Source organism: Trachurus trachurus (assembly GCF_905171665.1).
Source record: "Trachurus trachurus genome assembly, chromosome: 22".
In the NCBI taxonomy this organism is placed as follows: domain Eukaryota; kingdom Metazoa; phylum Chordata; class Actinopteri; order Carangiformes; family Carangidae; genus Trachurus; species Trachurus trachurus.
Window position 1 is genome coordinate 495723 of NC_139907.1, and position 24401 is coordinate 520123.

Here is a 24401-nt window from a genome sequence, read left to right on the forward strand (position 1 = left end):
GATCCGGTCCCGGTCTCCTGGTCCCGGTCTGCTGGTCCCGGTCTGCTGGTCCCGGTCCTGGTCTCGTGGTCTCGTGGTCTCGCGGTCTCGCGGTCTCTCCCGGTGCCAGACTGAGACTGAGTGAGTCCGGGTCCAGGTGAAGGAGGAGGAGATGGTGACCTGGTGGTCCAGCCCCGCCCCCTTCTGCTCCCCCCCTCCTCACACACACACACACACACACACACACACACACACACACACACACACACACACACACACACACACACACACACACACACACACACACACACACACACACACACACTCTCTCTCCTCATTCCTTCACTGCGGAGTCTTGTATCAATAGAAGCTGATGGAGAAACTGATGTGGTTCATCTCAATGGAGTTTTCAATGTAAAGCAGCTGGACTGGTTCTGCTGACGTTTCACCTTCATCAGTTCATGTTCATCAGTTCATCTGACCACATGAACTGATGAACATGAACTGATGAAGACTCTTGGATGAAGGTGAAACGTCTTCTAGACAAATAACCAATTTGCTTTACACTGAAACTCCTCTGAGGAACTATGACCTGGACTAATGAGAATATGCACCGGCCTGTTGATGTTATCACACTGTCACCTGGTCCTGGTCCTGGTCCTGGTCTCTGGTCTCTGGTCTCTGGTCCTGGTCCTGGTCCTGGTCCTGGTCCTGGTCCTGGTCTCTGGTCTCTGGTCTCTGGTCCTGGTCCTGGTCCTGGTCCAGGTCCTGGTCCAGGTCCAGGTCCTGGTCTCTGGTCCTGGTCCTGGTCCTGGTCCTGGTCCTGGTCCAGGTCCTGATCCAGTTGGGTCTGAACTGACAGTCTGAAGGTTTTCGGCTGACGGAAGGGGGCGGGGCTTCAGCTGACAGGGGGCGGGGCTTCAGCTGAACCGACAGGTAAAAGCTCCTGTGATAATGATCACCTGTCACTATGACATCACTATGACCTCACTGTGACCTCACACCCCAGACTCACTGACTCCAGAGGACAGGAAGTGAACCTGGTCCTGGTCCTGGTCCTGGTCCTGGTCCTGGTCCTGGTCCTGGTCCTGGTCCTGGTCCTGGTCCTGGTCCTGGTCCTGTCATTAATAAAACATAGGCCTACTTTTCTTTTCTTTTTTTAACAAAACTTTATTAAAGGGATAGTATCATTTTTTTTAAAAAGTGTGGTTGTATGATCTCCAAATAGCCCATAAGTACTTTTTTTTTTTTTGAACAAATGTCTTTATTGATAATTCAAGCTTTACATACTTAAACACACTTACAGAATTATTCTTGTTAAAAGCTTTAAATTCTTTTGTTCCATATCTGAGTAAAAAAGTAGAAAAGGCCAAAAATAGGAACAGCATGAACAGAGAACCTGTCGGCAAGGTGATTCCATATTGTTATGACGGTGTCAGAGGTCTGAAAGTTAAAATAAAGGGTTGAATAGATAATAAAAATATTGATAATTATGTAAAAGTCAAACTGAGTAGAATTTCCATGGTGATTGATACTCATGAAATTAAATAATAAAGCCCCTAAGTACTTTAATTGCAGTAGAAGACTCTCTGCACTCCTCCCGTTAGCAACGCCAGCCCATAATAGCCCTGCCCAGAGATTTACAACATACAGTGTTGTGAACAGACCCAAAGAAACGGCCTATTTTCACGGCCTAAAAGAGGTTTTACCTGAAAAAAAATACACAGTTCCATTGTTCACTATAATATAATTTTTTCCAGCCCTTCAAAGTTCAGGAAAAACACAGTTTTTATTTGGACCGAACCAACTCACGTATCCCTCCGCCCAGGGTTAGCGCCCGCCGATCAGCAGTTGGTTAGGTCCAAATAAAAACTGTGTTTTTCCTGCACTTTGAAGGGCTGGAAAAAATTATATTATAGTGAACAATGGAACTGTGTGTTTTTTTTCAGGTAAAACCTCTTTTAGGCCGTGAAAATAGGCCGTTTCTTTGGGTCTGTTCACAACACTGTATGTTGTAAATCTCTGGGCAGGGCTATTATGGGCTGGCGTTGCTAACGGGAGGAGTGCAGAGAGTCTTCTACTGCAATTAAAGCACTTAGGGGCTATTTGGAGATCATACAACCACACAGAATTGTGCAAAACAATACAGTTCAACACAAACAAACAACACAACAAAGACTACCTACACTACATGAAGGCCTTTGTTCCAGACTGCGTTATAAAGACATTGTACATAGATTAAAGGTCTTGATAGTTTTTATGTTATTAGATGTTTCAATAGTTTTAATGTTTGACTTCATTCTTAAATGTAAGAAAAGAAGGATTTTGATTTGTGTATCTACATTTATGAATGTGCCGTTGGGCTAAAAGGATAATGAAATGAATGATGTCATATTGTCTAACTTTGTTTTGAAAACATACTGTTCGGCTTCACTGTGTTTCCATTTACCAAAGGGGAACTCTGGCTCAGTAGGAGGACATGAACGGGCAGACTCTATACAGAGACCGGTGGGAAAAGGTCAAGACCAGAACAAATGAAAGACGTCTTCAGGGCATCGCAGACAAGAAGAGCAACTAGTAACGGTGACATTTTTAAAACGTTGTGGAGGAAAAAAAGACTTTAGAGGGTTAAATTCTGACACTTCTTTTACTTTATTATTGATCATGCAAAACAAGGCGTCTTTGGGTTATTGAAAAGCGCTATATAAATTAAACAAATTATTAAGTTATTCCAATGAGTCATTAGGCCTACATATGGAACTGAAACTAATTCTTTTTGAAATAAAGCTTGTATAGACCGGTATAGACCGGTATAGACCGGTATAGACCGGTATAGACCGGTATAGACCGGTATAGACCAGTATAGACCAGTATAGACCGGTATAGACCGGTATAGACCAGTATAGACCGGTATAGACCAGTATAGACTGGTATAGACCGGTATAGACCAGTATAGACCGGTATAGACCAGTATAGACCGGTATAGACCAGTATAGACCGGTTAGGATCTATAATAATGTTGGTTTCTGTCCTAAATAACAATGAATAAAACACATTAATAACACACTTCCCTCCTGCAGGAGAGTCACTGTCACTGTGGCGCCCTCTGCTGGTCACTAGTGTGTAATGTGTGTGTGTCTGTGTGTGTGTGTATTATATGTGTGTGTGTGTCTGTGTGTGTGTGTGTGTGTGTGTGTGTGTGTGTGTGTGTGTGTGTGTGTGTGTGTGTGTGTGTGTGTGTGTGTGTGTGTGTGTGTGTGTGTGTGTGTGTGTTGAGGGCTGAACTGATGAAACAGAGTTGAAGAGTTCAGTGGAGAAACAAACGTCAACATGACTTTAATAACAGGGTGTCACTCACACACACACACACACACACACACACACACACACACACACACACACACACACACACACACACACACACACACACACACACACACACACACACACACACAGGGAGCGGTTTCCCAGCATGCTCTGCTGTCAGTCATCCTGCTGCAGGTGAGTGAGGTCACCTGGAGGTCACCTGTTACACAGCTGACCTCTGACCTCTGACCTCTGATCACCAACATGGCCGTCCGTATCAGCCTGGTTAGACGCCGTTAAAACCCCACGATGAAGAGGAGTTAGAACGATGAAGAGGAGTTCTCCGTCTGGGATGAGAAGAGGAGGAAGAAACAGCTGATGTCGAGCTGCAGGTCAGACTTTAGACTTTAGACTTTAGACTTTAGACTTTAGACTTTAGACATGTATTGTCCCTCTAGGGAAATTCTTTTTCACGTGACCATTTACATTTCATCATTCGGCTGCTTGAACCATCTCTGTGATACTGAAGAAACCTGAGTGACATCATGACAACACAGTGAAATCTGTTGGTGCTGGTTGATGTATAAATGTCCTGGTCCAGCTGGTGAACAGAGCAACCAGAACATTTATACATCAACACAGCACCACCAGAGCTGCAGAGGCCACGGTGTTGTATGGTGTTGTACTGTGTTGTATGGTGTTGTATGGTGTTGTATGGTGTTGTACTGTGTTGTGCTGTGTTGTGTGGTGTTGTGCTGTGTTGTATGGTGTTGTACGGTGTTGTGTGGTGTTGTACGGTGTTGTGTGGTGTTGTGTGGTGTTGTGCTGTGTTGTATGGTGTTGTACGGTGTTGTGCTGTGTTGTGTGGTGTTGTGCGGTGTTGTAGCCGACTGCATCTGGTCTGTATTCATTCTGTTTCGGTGCATCCCAGACCTGGAACCAGAGACCTGGAACTAGACGTCAGCTCCTCGGTGACTAAACTTCTCAACACTGTTGGAAAATCAGATCTGTGATCATAAAAAAAAAAAAAAAAGGATAAAGCCCAGTAAGAAAGTGGAAACGCTCACCCTGTTGTTGTTTTGTTAGGTGAGGCATATTGCTCACTAGTTTTTTGTATTTTCTTTGTTTTTAATTTTGGTTTTTTTTATATAATGTCTCTGTTTTTGTATTATTGAATGTATATTTGATACTGTTGGACCCAGGAAGAAGCTGTGGCTTTGCTGCAGCTAATGGGGATCTGTATAAACAAACAAACTGTCTAAAAGTGTTAATTGTGTGGGGCACCACTCTGTATTTTTATATCTTTATTTAAAAAAGGACAGTGTGCAGTGACATTAATTATGGAAAAAAATAAAAAGATGGCTGCACCAGATTTAGCGGAGCCGCTAAGCCGCTTTGTATATTGTATATACATATACTTTTCAATTCCATACAATAGTGTGTACATAATACATGTATGGATACAAATTTAGTGCAATATCAGACACACATCTGCATGTGCATCGTGTGCTATGGGCATAGTGCAGTTTAAGTCAATCCTGCACTTTATCGGGGCATCGTGCAATCAGATTAAATTTAATATTACACTCGTCACTTTAGCACATAGCACTTTAATTAGCACTGTAGCACTTTATAACTGTTCTGTAATCAGTTGGTCCCCTTAATACTTCTTTGGCCAATTACTGTAATATAGATAGGCTATATTGTTCATGTAATATATGTTTGTGTCAGATGTCAAGGTGTTATCATGATGCATTGTTCTATTGTCCTAGTCCTGCCTCTTGTGCTTTTATCTCCATTGTTTTCATGTCTAACATCAACCTGCCAATGGGACTGGGGATGGAAATGAGCCACTTGGCAACAATCCACATATTTACACAAGTGTTCATTAATATGTAGCTACTGTTCCCATTTAAAAAAAAAAAAAAAAAATCTGAAATCTGAAAGTCCTGGGTTTGAACCCCGGTCTCCGTGTGCGTCTCATGGCTTCTCTAGTTTTAGTTGTAGTGTAGTTACAACTGCACTGATACAACATGGAAAGTAATGGATCAATATTGACTAAGACTGAATCTTGTTTGCTTGGAGCTCACAGGCAAATATAGATGCAGATATCCTAGTGAATAAATACAACTCTATAATAATAATAATTTATATAATGACCTACATTTGAAGTATATGAAAGTAAAACCAGTGCAGCCAATCTGATGGAGCTGAGTTAATAGCAGCTTTATCTACAGTATGTTTTACTTTTATTTATACTTTTATTTTATACTGTGTGATTGGTTGTTCACACATTTAGTTTGATTAGTTGTGAATGTTTCTCAGTCAGACCAACAGTGCAGTGTGTTGAAAGGAGGATGAGAGGAAGCTCAGTTACTGTCCACAGCCAATCAGAGCAGTGGAGCCTCCTGGTGGTCGCACGCTGAACAGCAGCGACTGAACACAGGAAGTCCAGTCACCACAGGAAGGAGTGTGTGTGTGTGTGTGTGTGTGTGTGTGTGTGTGTGTGTGTGTGTGTGTGTGTGTGTGTGTGTGTGTGTGTGTGTGTGTGTGTGTGTGTGTGGTTTCTCTGGTCTGAGTGTGTTTACAAATCAGTTTCCTGAGGAACAGAGTCCATTCCTGGTTTCAAAAAACACAAATCATTATGATCAAAGAAAAAAAATCTCAACATCAGATTTGACGACTCATGAACACATTTATTAACGTTGTTGAGTCATGTACGGCCGAGTATGTGGGGGCCTTAAGTCAACGTTGATTTTAATATTCTAATTCAAGCCTTTTGGTTAATCTATATGTATTTTTTTTCATTTTCATCTATAAATAGTTTCCTAGTCAGTTCACTCTGAGTCTTTCATCCCATCAATCAATAATCAATCAGTCCAGTTCGATTGGCGTTTCATTGGCCTCAGGGTGAAAGAAGACGAACCAAGTTTATACTCCACATTTATATAAAAACATAAAACCAAACTTCCTGTGACATGTAATGGTAAATCTGAATATTCCTTTGTTTTAATCACTTGAGACGTTCCTACACCCTACTTTCCCAGATCTCCTTTTGTTTGTTACCCAGCAGGATGCCCCAGGTGTGAAATACCCCCCCGCAGCAGACAGAGGGGTGTGAAACACCATAGGGGGGGGGGGGGCATTCCTCAGGTGTAAATGTTAGGTCTCCCCACTCCTCTTTTCTTTACCATCACCGCTTGGGTGAGGACTGACCTTTCTTTGCAAGGAAGTAAAAACAATGTCGGCCGGCAGAAGGTCTCCATTTCATTATTCACCAAGAGCAAACAGCTAAGAACTTCCACTACAGACATCATCACAGTCACATGGTCTGGACCAATCAGACTCTACAGACATCATCACAGTCACATGGTCTGGACCAATCAGACTCTACAGACATCATCACAGTCACATGATCTGGACCAATCAGACTCCACAGACATCATCACAGTCACATGGTCTGGACCAATCAGACTCTACATCTCCATCTTCTCTTTGTCCTTTGAGTCGCGTCTTTTTGACTTCCTGATCAAGCAGCACTTCACTGTCACCGCGACAACCACCACCAGCACCACCAGCGCTGCCACGGCAACCAGGACCGGGATCAGGATGTGCGACAGCGAGCCACTCTCGGCGGTCGCCATGGTTTCCACGCACGCCGGCGAGCCCTCGTCGTGGCGTTTCCCGTCCTGGTCGGAGCAGACGCAGCTGAAGGAGCCGACCGTGTTCACGCAGCCGTGTCTGCAGCCGCCGCCGCCGCCGCTGCACTCGTCCACGTCCACGCAGTTCCCCGAGGTGTCCTTCTGGAAGCCGCCGCCGCAGCGCTGGCAGATGGACGAGAGGTTGGCGGGGGAGCGGTCGAGCAGACGCCACACGACGGGACGGCCCCAGCAGAACAGCTTCACCTGCACGCTGGTCGACCAGCACTCCACATCGATCAGGCTCTGGTTGCTGGGGTCCGGAGTGAAGGCGCGGGAGTTATGTACAGACGGGAACGGACACGGGCCAGGCGCCACGGGCGGTCTAGCCTCAGGTGCAACAGGTGTAGGTAGTTCAGGTGCAACTGGTTCAGATGCAGCAGGTTCAGGTAGTTCAGGTGCAGCAGGTTTAGGTAGTTCAGATGCAACTGGTTTAGGTAGTTCAGTTGCAACTGGTTCAGATGCAACAGGTTTAGGTAGTTCAGGTGCAGCAAGTTTAGGTAGTTCAGGTGCAGCAAGTTTAGGTAGTTCAGGTGCAGCAAGTTTGGGTAGTTCAGTTGCAACAGGTTTAGGTAGTTCAGGTGCAGCAGGTTTAGGTAGTTCAGGTGCAGCAGGTTTAGGTAGTTCAGTTGCAGCAGGTTTAGGTAGTTCAGTTGCAACTGGTTTAGGTAGTTCAGGTAAAGCAAGTTTAGGTAGTTCAGGTGCAACAGGTTCTTGTGCAGCAGGTGCCCTGGTGCTGCTTGTCTTGCAGATGGACATATAGGAGTTGGCACATCTGACTGAGATCAGGCCCCACCTCTTCACGGCTAACCGATCCAGCTGCACCTGCAGGACGGCGCAGCGGACCGTTGTGCAGGTGTACTCTGGCTCCTGCAGCCAGGTGTACTCGGGCTGCTGCTGCTCCTCGCCGCCGCCCTGCACCCACTTGAAGCCCTTGAGTGGCCGCTCAGGGACGATGCAGTCCTTCTTGCCTTTCCTCAGCCCCACCCAGAAGGTGCTGTTGCTCTGCGGTGCCACCGACGCGGCGACCAGCTCCAGGACTTTGGCGACTTCCTGCTCGGTGCCGAGGGTGGTGAGGCTGCAGGTCTTCATGGCGTCTTCAAACGTGGCCCTGTTGTAGTTGATGGTGTAAGTTGGCGGAGAGGCCGAATGAGCAGAGACTCCGCCCCCGAACAGGACGACAATCCAACAGCAGCTGAGCCACAACGCCGTCTTTCCTGTGTCCCGCCCCCTGGAGATGATGTCCCTCTGTCAAAATGAAAGAGGAGGAGAAGAGCTTTGACATGACGGTTTTTATTATCACAACTCGACACCACGTATTTCAAAACATTGGTAGGGTGGATCAGATCTCCTGATCTGACCGGATACAGATTTCCAAATCTCGTACATAGGACCCTTTTTCAGTAAAAGGGTCCTATGTTCCCCAGTATGTATTGCGACCGGGGAACATAGGGCCCTTTTTGGGTAAAAACAGGTAACATAGGACCCTTTTGGGGAAAAACGGGTAACATAGGACCCTTTTGGGGAAAAACGGGTAACATAGGACCCTTTTTGGGAAAAAGGGAGAACATAGGACCCTTTTTGGGTAAAAACAGGGAACATAGGACCCTTTTTGGGAAAAAGGGGGAACATAGGACGCTTTTTGGGGAAAAGGGGGGAACATAGGACCATTTTTGGGGAAAAGGGGGGAACATAGGACCATTTTTTGGGGAAAAGCAGGTAACATAGGACCCTTTTTGGGGAAAAGGGGGAACATAGGACCCTTTTTGGGGAAAAGGGGGAACATAGGACCCTTTTGGGGAAAAGGGGGGAACATAGGACCCTTTTTGGGGAAAAGGGGGAACATAGGACCCTTTTTGGGGAAAAGGGGGGAACATAGGACCATTTTTGGGGAAAAGGGGGGAACATAGGACCATTTTTTGGGGAAAAACAGGTAACATAGGACCCTTTTTGGGGAAAAGGGGGAACATAGGACCCTTTTTTGGGAAAAACGGGGAACATAGGACCCTTTTTGGGGAAAAGGGGGAACATAGGATCCTTTTGGGGGAAAAAGGGGGAACATAGGACCCTTTTTGGGGAAAAACAGGGAACATAGGACCCTTTTTGGGAAAAAGGTGGAACATAGGATCCTTTTGGGGGAAAAAGGGGGAACATAGGACCCTTTTTGGGGAAAAACAGGGAACATAGGACCCTTTTTGGGAAAAAGGTGGAACATAGGACCCTTTTTCAAAAAGAGGGTCCTTTAGGACCCGGGAACATAGGTATGGATTGTATTTCAGGACGCTGCCGATTTCGGTGTAGAAGCGGCGTGGTGTTGATAAATCTGGCGTCTGCCGCCCCCCACACTCCGGCCTTTATCCAACGGCTCAGTCGCTTCTCGTCGGACGCAGTCGGCAGAAAGGAAGCAGTGAAACACACCGACCGCCTCGACTACTGCCGACTACAGCTGCCTGTACGTTCTGCGTTTGCGTGAGATGCAATAAGTCTGCTTCATATCGGGTGGCGCTAGTCTTGTGCCAGTAATCTGACACATGAAGACAGGAAATGCCGTAACAGAGAAACCATAGAAGAAACCGTAGAGATTAAAAACAAAGCGCACACAACATTAGCTTGTTATTAGATTTGAGAAGACGTTTTGGAAAACAAAGCTTGGCAGCAGAATGATCACTCTGAGCTGAGCTGACGGTCGCTGTTTTGAGCTAGCATCATGCTAACTGTATAGACGGTGTAGACTCATGGTGTAGCTCACTAAAGCACTAAAACAACTGTTTTCAAAGTTGTCTATAATTGTTCAAACACAGCAATCAAAGAACCTTGATCATAGAAATTTTACTAATGTGCTTATCTCTAAAGCCACGTGTCTCCTTTCTTTGCAGGATGAGTGGAATGGACATGTGGTCACATGACCAACTTCTTCTGTGGTTTTCTAGGTAACAGGGGTGGCACTACTTGCCCCTTGGCACAAATTACCCCACTCTCCCCCACACCCATTTTTTTTTTTTTTGGTGTATGTTTGATAAATGAGGTCCAATGTCATTCACATTCAATTCAAACTGGTCAAATAAACAACATTTATATTGTCGTATATTTACATTGATATTTTACACCTGTTTCTTAAATTTTAGTGTTAAAGTAAATGAAGTAAACTTTAGATTATTTTGAGGTTTGAATTTGAAACACATGGAAAATTATTCACAATATATTTGACTGTATAATGTACTGTCATAGTTGCTGTCATACGTCAGGTCTGGATGTTTAAAAGACACAGAAACAGAAACAGCTCAGAAAACAACACAAACATCCCATTTTAAAATAAACACACTGAGTGTCTCCATTTGCTGCTGCTCTGTCGGTAACGGACCAATCAGCTTCAGTCTGAAACACATTTAACACTCAGTATCTGAATCTGGTCATCTACAACAGTTTGGACTTTGCTCCAACTTTAACTTTTGAATATTCTACAACTGAAAAACTTCCCCAAAACTGAATTTAATGAAATTTGAAGTTTGAATTTTAAAATTTGAAGTTTGAATTTGAAACACATGGGGAAATATTCACAATTTCACTAATGTAGGTGTATATTTGCTTTTTTCAATGTATTTTACCAGCCAGACCAGATGGAGTCTGGCTGTTAAAAGACATTGAAGAAACAACAAAGAGCAGAGACAACAATACATACACTCGTTTTCAAATAAACACACTTTGAGAGACCTCATGCTGCTGTTCTACCTGTTGTTAACAGACCAATCAGCCTTCATTGTGATGCACAGTCCCATCTAGAGCACTCATTATCCGGATTTGGTAATCTTGAAAATTTGGATTTGGATCAGACTGATCCAATCCAACTTTGTTTTTAACAACTGGGATAAAAGTAAAACAGACCTTTTGAACAACTGGGCCCAGAGGAGGATGTGATCCAGTCCAACCAGGACCCTGTCAGACCACCGGGCCCAGGTACCAGGTGGTGGTTAGTTACCTGGAGGTTAGTTAGTTGTGTTGTATAAAACCACTGGAGTAAGTTCTCTAAGAGTCGGTGATTGATCGTTGACCAGTCGTTGGCTGTGATTGGCCGATCAACAGGTCACATGAGGAGTTTGTTCTTTACCTTCATCTTGTCTTTCTCCTCCGGGTCCGGTGGTCGTTGCTCCGTCTTCTGTCTCTTCACGACGCTCTGCTCTGTCCAGTCTCTGCTGGTTTATCTCTGATGACATCACCACCGCCCACTTAGCCCCCCCCAGGCCCCCCCTAGGCCCCCTCAGCCCCCACCAGGCCCCCTCCTGGACAGGAAGTGTGTTAGTGGTGATACGGCGAGCTGCGTTTCCTCCTGAGAAACTCTGAGAGGAAACTTCACAGACGGGAATCTGGAGCTGAGTCCGGGTCTGTTCACACGGCGACTTCATCTTCATCTTCATCTTTATTGATGCATCATCATCATCACCATCATCATCATCATCATCGTCATCATCATCATCATCATCGCCATCATCATCATCGTCATCGTCAATGACACGTTCAGACACGAGACAAACAGACGTCTTGAAACGAGTTCAACAGCTTCAACAACATCTCTTCACTTCTTTGGTTTCAACACACACACACACACACACACACACACACACACACACACACACACACACACACACAGAAGTTCTTGTATCTGACCAAACAATGGGCACGGAGGTTCGTCCGTTGTCACGGCAACCCAGATGCTTCCTGGAGGAAATGTCTGAAGAATGACAGGAAGTCAGGAAGATCATGTGGGCGGAGCTACGAATAATGGACCGCTGCTGCCGTGGCAACACTGAGATAAGGAACGTGACCCTGTGTGTGTGTGTGTGTGTGTGTGTGTGTGTGTGTGTGTGTGTGTGTGTGTGTAGGTAGTGTGTGTGTGTGTGTGTGTGTGTGTGTGTTGGTAGTGTGTGTGTGTGTGTGTGTGTGTTGGTAGTGTGTGTGTGTGTGTGTGTGTGTGTGTCAGAGAGCTCACACACACTCTCTCTGTTCGTCTCCACAACAGTTTTATTAGAAACTCGATGAAACTTAAAAATAAAACTTCACACAAACATCAGTCGCCGGCCGTCTCCATGGAAACCTGGCGACAGGTTCAGTAACAGCGAGGGCGACACACCGACGGCGCGATGCCCCGCCCCCTGGTGGCGGCCAACAGGAAGTGTTCAGCGTGACGTCATGAAGCTGCAGCCGAGGCGTCGCTCGCCGTCGGTGTGCAGAGCCGGCTGCTGATTGGCCGGCTGGAGACAGGTAATACTATGACTCAGGCAGCAGAGGCAAAACAACGAGTACAGGTAGACACGGACGAGACAGGAAGGACAGGAGGGACAAGAGGGACAGGTGAGGACAGGGGAAACACTTTACTGTAACAGGTATTCATCAGATTGACATAACACTGTCATAACCATCAATGAATACTTATAACAGCTGTGGTTAAGTGTCATTCGGTAAGTTATGTCTCTTTTGATGCAAAGTTGACATTGTTTGAGATGTTTTTGTTCTGACAACTTGACATAAAGACAATTTAAACTGTCATAGCAGACCTAATGGACAAACTTTAAAAAAAAATATGTCAAGTTGTCAGAACAAAAACATCTCAAACAATGTCAACTTTGCATCAAAAGTGACATAACTTACCGAATGACACTTAACCACAGCTGTAAGAAGTATTCATTGATGGTTATGACAGTGTTATGTCAATCTGATGAATACCTATTCAAGTAAAGTGTTACCAGGACAGGTAAAGACAGTAGAGGACAGGAGGGGACAGGTGAGACAGGTGAGACAGGAGAGGACAGTAGAGGACAGGTGAGACAGGTAAAGACAGGTGAGACAGGTCAAGCGGCGCTGGAGACAGCCAGTTTCTTCAGGTGGTCCATGAAGACCTGCAGACTGACGTCGTCCGTGAGGATGGGAGCTCCAGACTCCTGCAGACAAGACGAGACGTCCACACTGAGCAGCAGGACAGGTGTGTGTGTGTGTGTGTGTGTGTGTGTGTGTGTGTGTGTGTGTGTGTGTGTGTGAGTGTGAGTGTGTGTGTGTGTGTGTGTGTGTGTGTGTGTGTGTGTGTGTGTGTGTGTGTGTGTCTTACCTGTCCCCAGGTGTACATGTTGTTGTGGGTCTGGGAAGGGTTGACCTTGGAGAGCAGGAAGCGAGCCTGAGGACACGGTCAAGGTTAAACGTGTTAGTCATAAACCACAGTGATAAACCACATCCACATGGAGCAAAACTGAAAAAATTTGTAGGTGTAAATAGTGTTTTGAAAAGCTGAAATAAAAATTCAAATCTCTGAAAACAGTATTTTGTATTTGAATTTTGATTTCAAATCTCTGCGACTTCTTTGTTTTTTTCTTTCACTTCTTTACAACTACAGCACTGTTTTACAGAGTTTCAACACTTTTTCAAAGAGTTTCAAAACTTAGTTTCAGAGAGAACACTGCCAAATTTGAAATTTAAAATTTGAAACACTGTAAAAAAAACAGTGCTGTAGTTGTAAAGAAGTAAAAGGAAAAGACAAAGAAAAGTTGTGGAGATTTGGAATGACTCTTCTAATACAAAATAATGTTTTGGAACGGAAGTTAACGCTCCATAGCGGAAGTTAACGCACCATCGCGGAAGTTAACGTTCCATCACGGAAGTTAACGCACCATAGCGGAAGTTAACGCACCATCGCGGAAGTTAACGCACCATCGCGGAAGTTAACGCTCCATAGCGGAAGTTAACGCACCATTGTGTAAGTTAACGCTCCATTGCGGAAGTTAACGCACCATAGCGGAAGTTAACGCACCATCGCGGAAGTTAACGCACCATAGCGGAAGTTAACGCACCATAGCGGAAGTTAACGCACCATTGTGGAAGTTAACGCTCCATTGTGGAAGTTAACGCTCCATCGCGGAAGTTAACGCTCCATTGTGGAAGTTAACGTACCATAGCGGAAGTTAACGCTCCATAGCGGAAGTTAACGCACCATAGCGGAAGTTAACGCACCATCGCGGAAGTTAACGCACCATCGCGGAAGTTAACGCACCATAGCGGAAGTTAACGCACCATAGCGGAAGTTAACGCTCCATCGCGGAAGTTAACGCTCCATAGCGGAAGTTAACGCACCATAGCGGAAGTTAACGCACCATCGCGGAAGTTAACGCTCCATCGCGGAAGTTAACGCACCATAGCGGAAGTTAACGCACCATAGCGGAAGTTAACGCACCATCGCGGAAGTTAACGCTCCATTGCGGAAGTTAACGCACCATAGCGGAAGTTAACGCACCATCGCGGAAGTTAACGCACCATAGCGGAAGTTAACGCACCATAGCGGAAGTTAACGCACCATTGTGGAAGTTAACGCTCCATTGTGGAAGTTAACGCTCCATCGCGGAAGTTAACGCTCCATTGTGGAAGTTAACGTACCATAGCGGAAGTTAACGCTCCATAGCGGAAGTTAACGCACCATAGCGGAAGTTAACGCACCATCGCGGAAGTTAACGCACCATAGCGGAAGTTAACGCACCATAGCGGAAGTTAACGCTCCATCGCGGAAGTTAACGCTCCATAGCGGAAGTTAACGCACCATAGCGGAAGTTAACGCACCATCGCGGAAGTTAACGCTCCATCGCGGAAGTTAACGCACCATAGCGGAAGTTAACGCACCATCGCGGAAGTTAACGCACCATAGCGGAAGTTAACGCACCATCGCGGAAGTTAACGCACCATAGCGGAAGTTAACGCACCATCGCGGAAGTTAACGCACCATAGCGGAAGTTAACGCACCATCGCGGAAGTTAACGCACCATCGCGGAAGTTAACGCACCATAGCGGAAGTTAACGCACCATCGCGGAAGTTAACGCTCCATCGCGGAAGTTAACGCACCATAGCGGAAGTTAACGCACCATCGCGGAAGTTAACGCACCATCGCGGAAGTTAACGCACCATAGCGGAAGTTAACGCTCCATAGCGGAAGTTAACGCACCATCGCGGAAGTTAACGCTCCATCGCGGAAGTTAACGCACCATAGCGGAAGTTAACGCACCATAGCGGAAGTTAACGCACCATCGCGGAAGTTAACGCACCATCGCGGAAGTTAACGCACCATCGCGGAAGTTAACGCACCATCGCGCAAGTTAACGCACCATCGCGGAAGTTAATGCACCTTCGCGGAAGTTAACGCCCCATTGCGGAAGTTAACGCTCCATTGTTTAAGTTAGCGCTCCATCGTGGAAGTTAGCACACCATTGCGGAAGTTAACGCACCATTATTTAAGTTAACGCTCCATCATGGAAGCCGCCTGCATCCGCCATGAAAAGTGGCGAAAAGAGTCGTAGTGAAGCTCTGGAGTGGTGAGTCGATACCCGGCCGTCACCAACACCAGGAGCCGCTGTAGTGAGCTGGGAGGAGGTGGTAGCCAAGGATGCTAACCGCTATCGCTAGTTAGCGGTAGCGGTTAGCATTCGGGATAGCTTGCAGCTCTCCTATTCTGCTGCATGGAACTTCACCTGAGCTCTGTCATTGGCTGGAGAGGAAACACAGACTCTCCACCCTGAAACGTCCCGTGCACAACAAAACATCTGTGACTTGTCTCTTTTATGTTGTTTTGTGAAGCACTTTGTTAACTTGTGTTTTTAAAGGTGCTATATAAATAAAGTTATTATTATCTAAACCTAACACTCCTAATGCACTTGTTTTATTCTAGGCTATTTATTGTTTCCTTTTATAACAGAAGATGGTTTTTAGTTGGTTCTGCGTTCGAGTGGTGTTGAAAATAAATCTAAACAGTTTGTCTTTTAAATATGTGACTTTTTGCTGCTTTTTGGCCGTTGTACCGCACCATGACTTGTGTGTAGCTTTACACCCCGAGACACCATGAACACTACAGGTGTGTGTGTGTATGAGTGTGTCTGTGTGTGTATGTGTGTGTGTGTGTCTGAGTGTGTGTGTGTGTGTGTGTATTAGTGTGTGTGTGTATTAGTGTGTGTGTGTGTGTCTGAGTGTGTGTGTGTGTGTGTGTATTAGTGTGTGTGTGTCCACCTGGCTGCCTCCGTGCTCCGTGTCGATGTAGCGCGGCATGGGGAAGCGCGTGTGCAGCAGCTCCTGGGCGTCGTCCACCGGCGCCTGCAGCAGGTGCTTGAAGTTCTCGTACTCGGCCAAGTCCTGGTAGCCGGCCTTCCTCCACTGGGCCACGGTCTGGGGGCGGGGCCACAACACGCATCACTTCCTGCTACCCGCTGTGACATCACTTCCTGTCTGTGTTACTGTGTGTATTAGTGTGTGTGTGTGTGTGTATACCTCTCCGTGGTAGATGAGGATCTGGAAGAACGTGTCCATCAGGAGGATTCGGTCTGGGAGGATGCTGCTGCTGTCCAACAGGACGGGCTGGAACACACGGATCAATCACTGATAAATCACTGATAAATCCACCAAACAATAACTGAAACGTATTGTATCTCAGCCTTAAAGCAGCAGTAAGCGATCCGGTGGTTTTGTCTAACTTCCTGTCAGCAGATGGAGTTAGCAGTCCCCGCCCTCGTCCCTATACGTCACCACATTCACGCGCATCCCTTGGCTGCACACACAGAGAGGACTGCCCCTTTATGCCGTTCTCTCTCCTCATTGGATAGAGGTTGTAGGATACAAGGAAAGTTTTCTCCTGGGCTCAGAGCAGAGCAGAGTGACTGACAGACCCGTGTTTCAGACCAAACACTCTATAGGACGAATCTCCTTGTTGTTTACAACTACTTCCTGGTAGAAAACCAGCATGAGAACAATAGTGACGGACGAGAGTTTCACTATATTTATCTAATTTTTCATGTCACTATATCACCGTTTAGACTAATCTGATGTTTGTAAAGTCTATAAAACCAATGATTGGACAAACATTACTATTTCTGTGTGCACATTTTTGTAATTAGTCATGGTTATCATAGATTAGCCGGGCTAACGGTTAGCTACCTGTTTAACTTTAATAACTCAGTGACTCAATAAACGCTCCATGAAAAAATATTTTCTCCAGCGGATATCTGAGTTCCAACATGACTGAGCTAACTGGAGTAGTTTCATGTCGTGTCCCACAACGGGAGGGTTTTAACAGCTGACGTCCTGCTGTTAGCTTAGCTACCGCTGTTAGCTTAGCTACCGTTAGCTTAGGTACCGTTAGCTGTCCCTTGCTGTGTCCCAATTCAGGGTCTGCATCCTTCGGAGGGTGGATTTGAAGGCCGATTACGTCACAGCGCTGCGCGAAGGCTGTCCCAATTCGTCTAAATTCGAAGGCTCCTCCAAATGCAGCCTCCAAATGCGTCCTCCTTTCCCCTGCATTCGGAGGATGCATCGCTACTATCCTTCGCGGCCTCCCGTATCCCAAGATGCTTTGCTGCACCGTTGTTGTTATTAGCAACCTAGCCGATAGCTATCGAACGGTAGCAGCTCTGTGCTGTAGCCACGGTAGCTCTGGCTGCACAGGTGAGGAGCAGAGGCAAAGCGTCTTGTGTGTGACAACTTTTAATAAGAAAGCTATGAAAACACATTACTTGTGCTCTTTATTCTCTATTCACTTAATAGCCTGAAGCCCCCCCCCCCCCCCTGGCTGCTGTTCAATGGTTTGTTTATTAGTATATTAATGATAACTGCCCTTGTATTGATTCTACTTCTTTAAAAAAAAAAAAAAAAAAAAAAAGTGAGGAGCGGAGGAGCGGTAGAGCCGTTGCAAGCGCCACTTTTAAATGTTTAACGTCCGGCCGTTGTTTACGTTAGGCCGTTGTTTACGTTCGGATCTGCTCTGAAGGCTAGACCGTCCCATTTACCGACCGTTGATGCAGCCGACGGAGGAGCCTCCGAAGCCGTGGCCTCCGGAGACCGGGTAGGCTGGGTCCTCCGAAGGCTGCAGCCCCTGAATTGAGACACAGCTCCTTGTCAGCTGAGCCACTGATGCTTTCTAGACACTGTGATTCCCCCAAACTGAATAAATACAACACATAGCAACACAAAACACACACACAGAAATAGTAATGTTTCTTCAATCATTTCAGATTTGTCTAAACGGTGATAGGGCGTGAAAAATATGATATATAGCTAAACTCTCGTTCGTTACTATTGATCTCATTCAAATTACGTGCTGGTTTTCTACCAGGAAGTAGAATGTAAACAACAAGGAGATTCGGTCTATTGTTCCACATCATTAGCCAACATAATGTTTCTGAAATTCAGTTTACCAACTTTTCGTAGCGTTAGTGCCCAAAATAACTGATTTGAGGGCATCCCCCCAAAAGATTTTGCGCGCGCTACGGCCGTGATAGGATGTTCACGTTCACTGTGCCGCCTCCAATGTTTGGGTTGCATGACGCCCATTGTTTCCAGGTGTGTGTAGTTGTGTAGTAGTTGTTGTGTAGTTGTGTACCTCTGGCGGGCCGCTGAAGGAGTAGGCGTACAGCACCGGTTGGATCATGATGAGCGCCTGCGTGAGGTCGTGGCGGTTGAACTGGTGGCGGTAATAAGAACTCTCATCTGGACTGTTGTTGAACACCTGGAGGAACGGAGAGCGCCTCAGGTGGAACATGAACTACACACACACACACACACACACACACACACACACACACACACACACACACACACACACACACACACACACACACACACACACACACACACACACACACACACACACACACACACACACACACACACACACACACACACAGACAGGCAGGTGAGAACCAGGAAGTGAGGCGTGATGACATCAGCAGCAGCTAACAGCTAACCATAGATATACTGACTAGATGCAGCGTTCCCAGGCAGCTCTATTGAGTGGAATGCGTCAGCGCGGCGGCCATCTTGGTCAGGGGGAAGCCGTGTCTACTTCCTGCACTAGAGGTCTATCAACCATTAACATCACCACAACTCACTGGATATTCAACCATTTTCAAGCCGTTTGGTTAATTATAAATGTCAGACAGATATTTATGATACAACAAATTTTTTTTTAATTAATTAATTTTTTTTTTTTATGTATTAAACATACACTTCGATACTCAGACACACCCACGTGCATAAATACAGTGAAATGTGTTGTACAGGGTCTGACTGGTCTGACTGCTGGTCAGACGTTTATATGTCTATGGTCAGAAACCCCGGACCAAGATGGCCGCCGTGTTGACGTACGCTGAGAAGCATCTAGTCAGTATATACTATATCTACGGCGTGGGGGGAGGAGTCACCTGAGGATACAGGGAGAAGGTCTCCGAGAACCGGAACGAGTTCGGATCGTCTTTGTGGTAATCTCCAAACTTCTGGCACTGAGGAGGAGGAAAAACAGTGTTAGAACCAGAACCACCAGACCCTGGTCCTGGTCCAGAACCAGGACCAGGGTCTGGTGGTTCTGGTCCAGGTCCTGGTCCTGGTCCAGACCCGGACCCGACCCAGCTCTCCGTACCAGTCTGATGAGCTGCCGGTCCAGCCATCGGAGGACATCCGGTCCCTCCTCCGTCTCGGCTCGGTAAACCGCCAACCGGGCCATCAAGATGGCCGCCGCCTCCTGGTCGAAGGACGCCGCGATGCTCTGGATCTGGGACTGAGCATCGGCCCAGCTGGAGGGGGGGGGGGGGGGGGGGGGTACATCACAGTGTGAGAGAGTGACTCTTTAACTAGTCCTCTGTAACTAGTCCTCAGACCTCTGTAACTAGTCCTCTGACCTCTGTAACTAGTCCTCAGACCTCTGTAACTAGTCCTCTTTAACTAGTCCTCAGACCTCTGTAACTAGTCCTCTTTAACTAGTCCTCAGACCTCTTTAACTAATCCTCTGTAACTAGTCCTCAGACCTCTTTAACTAGTCCTCTGTAACTAGTCCTCAACCCTAGACCTCTTTAACCAGTCCTCTATAACTAGTCCTCAGACCTCTGTAACTAGTCCTCTGTAACTAGTCCTCAGACCTCTGTAACTAGTCCTCTGTAACTAGTCCTCAACCCTAGACCTATGTAACTAGTCCTCTGTAACTAGACCTATTTAACTAGTCCTCTCACCTATTTAACTAGTCCTCTGTAACTAGTCCTCAACCCTAGACCTATGTAACTAGTCACCAGACCTCTTTAACTAGTCTTCAGGACCATGTAACTAGTCCTCAGACCTCTGTAACTAGTCCTCGGGACCATGTAACTAGTCCTCAGAAAACTTAAGTTTAGGTTATAATTAGGTTTAAATTAGGTTTAGAGTACTGGTTAAGTTTAGGTTATAATTAGGTTTAAATTAGGTTTAGAGTGATGGTTAAGTTTAGGTTATAATTAGGTTTAAATTAGGTTTAGAGTGATGGTTAAGTTTAGGTTATAATTAGGTTTAAATTAGGTTTAGAGTGATGGTTAAGTTTAGGTTATAATTAGGTTTAAATTAGGTTTAGAGTACTGGTTAAGTTTAGGTTATAATTAGGTTTAAATTAGGTTTAGAGTAATGGTTAAGTTTAGGTTATAATTAGGTTTAAATTAGGTTTAGAGTGATGGTTAAGTTTAGGTTATAATTAGGTTTAAATTAGGTTTAGAGTACTGGTTAAGTTTAGGTTATAATTAGGTTTAAATTAGGTTTAGAGTAATGGTTAAGTTTAGGTTATAATTAGGTTTAAATTAGGTTTAGAGTGATGGTTAAGTTTAGGTTATAATTAGGTTTAAATTAGGTTTGGAGTAATGGTTAAGTTTAGGTTATAATTAGGTTTAAATTAGGTTTAGAGTGATGGTTAAGTTTAGGTTATAATTAGGTTTAAATGAGGTTTAGAGTAATGGTTAAGTTTAGGTTATAATTAGGTTTAAATTAGGTTTAGAGTAATGGTTAAGTTTAGGTTATAATTAGGTTATAATTAGGTTTAGAGTAATGGTTAAGTTTAGGTTATAATTAGGTTATAATTAGGTTTAGAGTAACGGTTAAGTTTAGGTTATAATTAGGTTTAGAGTAATGGTTAAGTTTAGGTTATAATTAGGTTATAATTAGGTTTAGAGTAACGGTTAAGTCTAGGTTATAATTAGGTTTAAATGAGGTTTAGAGTACTGGTTAAGTTTAGGTTATAATTAGGTTTAAATTAGGTTTAGAGTGATGGTTAAGTTTAGGTTATAATTAGGTTTAAATTAGGTTTAGAGTGATGGTTAAGTTTAGGTTATAATTAGGTTTAAATTAGGTTTAGAGTGATGGTTAAGTTTAGGTTATAATTAGGTTTAAATTAGGTTTAGAGTAATGGTTAAGTTTAGGTTATAATTAGGTTTAAATTAGGTTTAGAGTGATGGTTAAGTTTAGGTTATAATTAGGTTTAAATTAGGTTTAGAGTACTGGTTAAGTTTAGGTTATAATTAGGTTTAAATTAGGTTTAGAGTAATGGTTAAGTTTAGGTTATAATTAGGTTTAAATTAGGTTTAGAGTGATGGTTAAGTTTAGGTTATAATTAGGTTTAAATTAGGTTTGGAGTAATGGTTAAGTTTAGGTTATAATTAGGTTTAAATTAGGTTTAGGGTGATGGTTAAGTTTAGGTTATAATTAGGTTTAAATGAGGTTTAGAGTAATGGTTAAGTTTAGGTTATAATTAGGTTTAAATTAGGTTTAGAGTAATGGTTAAGTTTAGGTTATAATTAGGTTTAAATTAGGTTTAGAGTGATGGTTAAGTTTAGGTTATAATTAGGTTTAAATTAGGTTTAGAGTACTGGTTAAGTTTAGGTTATAATTAGGTTTAAATTAGGTTTAGAGTAATGGTTAAGTTTAGGTTATAATTAGGTTTAAATTAGGTTTAGAGTGATGGTTAAGTTTAGGTTATAATTAGGTTTAAATTAGGTTTGGAGTAATGGTTAAGTTTAGGTTATAATTAGGTTTAAATTAGGTTTAGGGTGATGGTTAAGTTTAGGTTATAATTAGGTTTAAATGAGGTTTAGAGTAATGGTTAAGTTTAGGTTATAATTAGGTTTAAATTAGGTTTAGAGTAATGGTTAAGTTTAGGTTATAATTAGGTTATAATTAGGTTTAGAGTAACGGTTAAGTTTAGGTTATAATTAGGTTTAGAGTAATGGTTAAGTTTAGGTTATAATTAGGTTATAATTAGGTTTAGAGTAACGGTTAAGTTTAGGTTATAATTAGGTTTAAATGAGGTTTAGAGTGATGGTTAAGTTTAGGCATTTGTTTTGGATGGTTAAGGTTAGGGTTAGGGGCTAGGGAATACATTATGTCAATGACATGTCCTCACAAAGATAGATTTACAAGGATGTGTGTGTGTGTGTGTGTGTGTGTGTGTGTGTGTGTGTGTGTGTGTGTGTGTGTGTGTGTGTGTCTTACTTGCGGGCCGTGGTCGTGACCCGGATGCGCCTCTGTCCTGACGAGTGCTGGTACTGGGAGACGAACTGGATCGCTCCGCGGCCGCCCTGAGGGATCGGAGCGTTGTGCTGCGGACAGACCGGATCAACGGTTAACCATCAATAACCAGTAACCAGTAAACCATCAATAACCAGTAACCAGTAAACCATCAATAACCAGTTAACCATCAATAACCAGTTAACCATCAATAACCAGTAAACCATCAATAACCAGTAACCAGTAAACCATCAATAACCGGTAAACCATCAATAACCAGTAACCAGTAAACCATCAATAACCAGTTAACCATCAATAACCAGTTAACCATCAATAACCAGTTAACCATCAATAACCAGTAAACCATCAATAACCAGTAAACCATCAATAACCAGTAACCAGTTAACCATCAATAACCAGTTAACCATCAATAACCAGTTAACCATCAATAACCAGTTAACCATCAATAACCAGTTAACCATCAATAACCAGTAAACCATCAATAACCAGTTAACCATCAATAACCAGTAACCAGTAAACCATCAATAACCAGTAAACCATCAATAACCAGTTAACCATCAATAACCAGTTAACCATCAATAACCAGTAAACCATCAATAACCGGTAAACCATCAATAACCAGTAAACCATCAATAACCAGTTAACCATCAATAACCAGTTAACCATCAATAACCAGTTAACCATCAATAACCAGTTAACCATCAATAACCGGTAAACCATCAATAACCGGTAAACCATCAATAACCAGTAAACCATCAATAACCAGTAAACCATCAATAACCAGTAAACCATCAATAACCAGTTAACCATCAATAACCAGTTAACCATCAATAACCAGTAATCAGTGTGTTTACAGCTGAAGAACCAACATGCTGCTCTCTGATTGGCTGCTTCACACTCAGTGGTCTGAGGCAGAACGATGATGATGATGATTACACACCTGTTATTACCTGAGTCACACACACACACACACACACACACACACACACACACACACACACACACACACACACACACACACACACACACACACAGTTATCTGCTGACTGCAGTGTCAACACAACCTGAACATCCAATATCCTGTGTGTGTGTGTGTGTGTGTGTCCTCTTGCCATCATCTCAGCAGGTGTCTGACAGGTGACCGTGGCAACCATGGCAACCCTAACCTCTGGAGACACACACACACACACACACACACACACACACACACACACACACACACACACACACACACACACACACACACACACACACACACACACACACACACACACACACACACACACACACACACACACACACACACACACACACACACACACACACACACACACACACACACACACAGAGTTCCTCCTCCTCCTCGGTCTCAGACTCAGATCGTCTTCGTCTCTGCAGCACCTGAACTGGACCTGAAGCTGAACTGGACCGCAGCTGCTTTGACCTTTGACCTTTGGAGCAGCTGGACTGACTCCGCCCCCTCGCAGCTGCAGACTCAGGACCCTGTTGGTTCCCGAGACGGTGACGGTGCGTTCATGGTCGCTGGGTAGGAACGACGATTATTATCATTATTGATTTATCTGTTGATTATTTAAACGATTAAAGCAGAAGTAAGGTGAATGTTTGTGTTAATCTAAGTCTTAAATCGTTGTATCTTCCGACAGCAATCACTTCTATAGAGTGTTTGGTCTGAAACACGGGTCTGTCAGTCACTCTGCTCTGCTCTGAGCCCAGGAGAAAACTTTCCTTGTATCCTACAACCTTTATCCAATGAGGAGAGAGAACGGCATAAAGGGGCAGTCCTCTCTGTGTGTGCAGCCAAGGGATGCGCCTGAATGTGGTGACGTAGGGACGAGGACCAATAGATCCATGACGAGGGCGGGGGCTGCTAACTCCATCTGCTGACAGGAAGTTAGACAAAACCACCGGATCGCTGACTGAAGCTTTAAACGATTAATCGATCAGTTGTTTGGTCAATAAAATGTTTAAAATGTTGAAAACCACCAGACGACATCGTCCTCAAATGTCTTGTTTTGTCCACAAACCAAAGAGAGACTCCGTTTATTGTCATAAAGGAACAAAGAAACCAGAAATAT

At 44.4% G+C, this 24401-nt stretch overlaps 2 protein-coding genes across 2 annotated transcripts in view; both read right to left on the reverse strand.

The window, feature by feature from the left end:
• Positions 1–6003: 6003 nt before the first annotated feature.
• On the reverse strand, positions 6004–11161 carry clec14a (C-type lectin domain containing 14A). Its single transcript, XM_083997887.1, has 2 exons — positions 11089–11161; positions 6004–8231 (listed from the first exon to the last, which is right to left on the reverse strand). Exons 1-2 carry the CDS (start codon positions 11092–11094, stop codon positions 6762–6764), a joined length of 1476 nt encoding a protein of 491 aa, XP_083854013.1. The 5' UTR covers positions 11095–11161; the 3' UTR covers positions 6004–6761.
• Positions 11162–11987: 826 nt separating this feature from the next.
• Positions 11988–24401, reverse strand: part of sec23a (Sec23 homolog A, coat complex II component) — a 29705-nt gene continuing 17291 nt past the window's right edge. Inside the window, exons 13-20 of the mRNA XM_083998366.1 lie at positions 22270–22376; positions 19409–19562; positions 19194–19271; positions 18374–18535; positions 16270–16356; positions 16012–16167; positions 13081–13146; positions 11988–12916 (exon numbers count right to left, since the gene is read on the reverse strand). Coding sequence (XP_083854492.1) covers positions 12827–12916; positions 13081–13146; positions 16012–16167; positions 16270–16356; positions 18374–18535; positions 19194–19271; positions 19409–19562; positions 22270–22376 — 900 coding nt within the window. The 3' untranslated portion in view covers positions 11988–12826. The remainder of the gene's footprint in view (positions 12917–13080; positions 13147–16011; positions 16168–16269; positions 16357–18373; positions 18536–19193; positions 19272–19408; positions 19563–22269; positions 22377–24401) is intronic.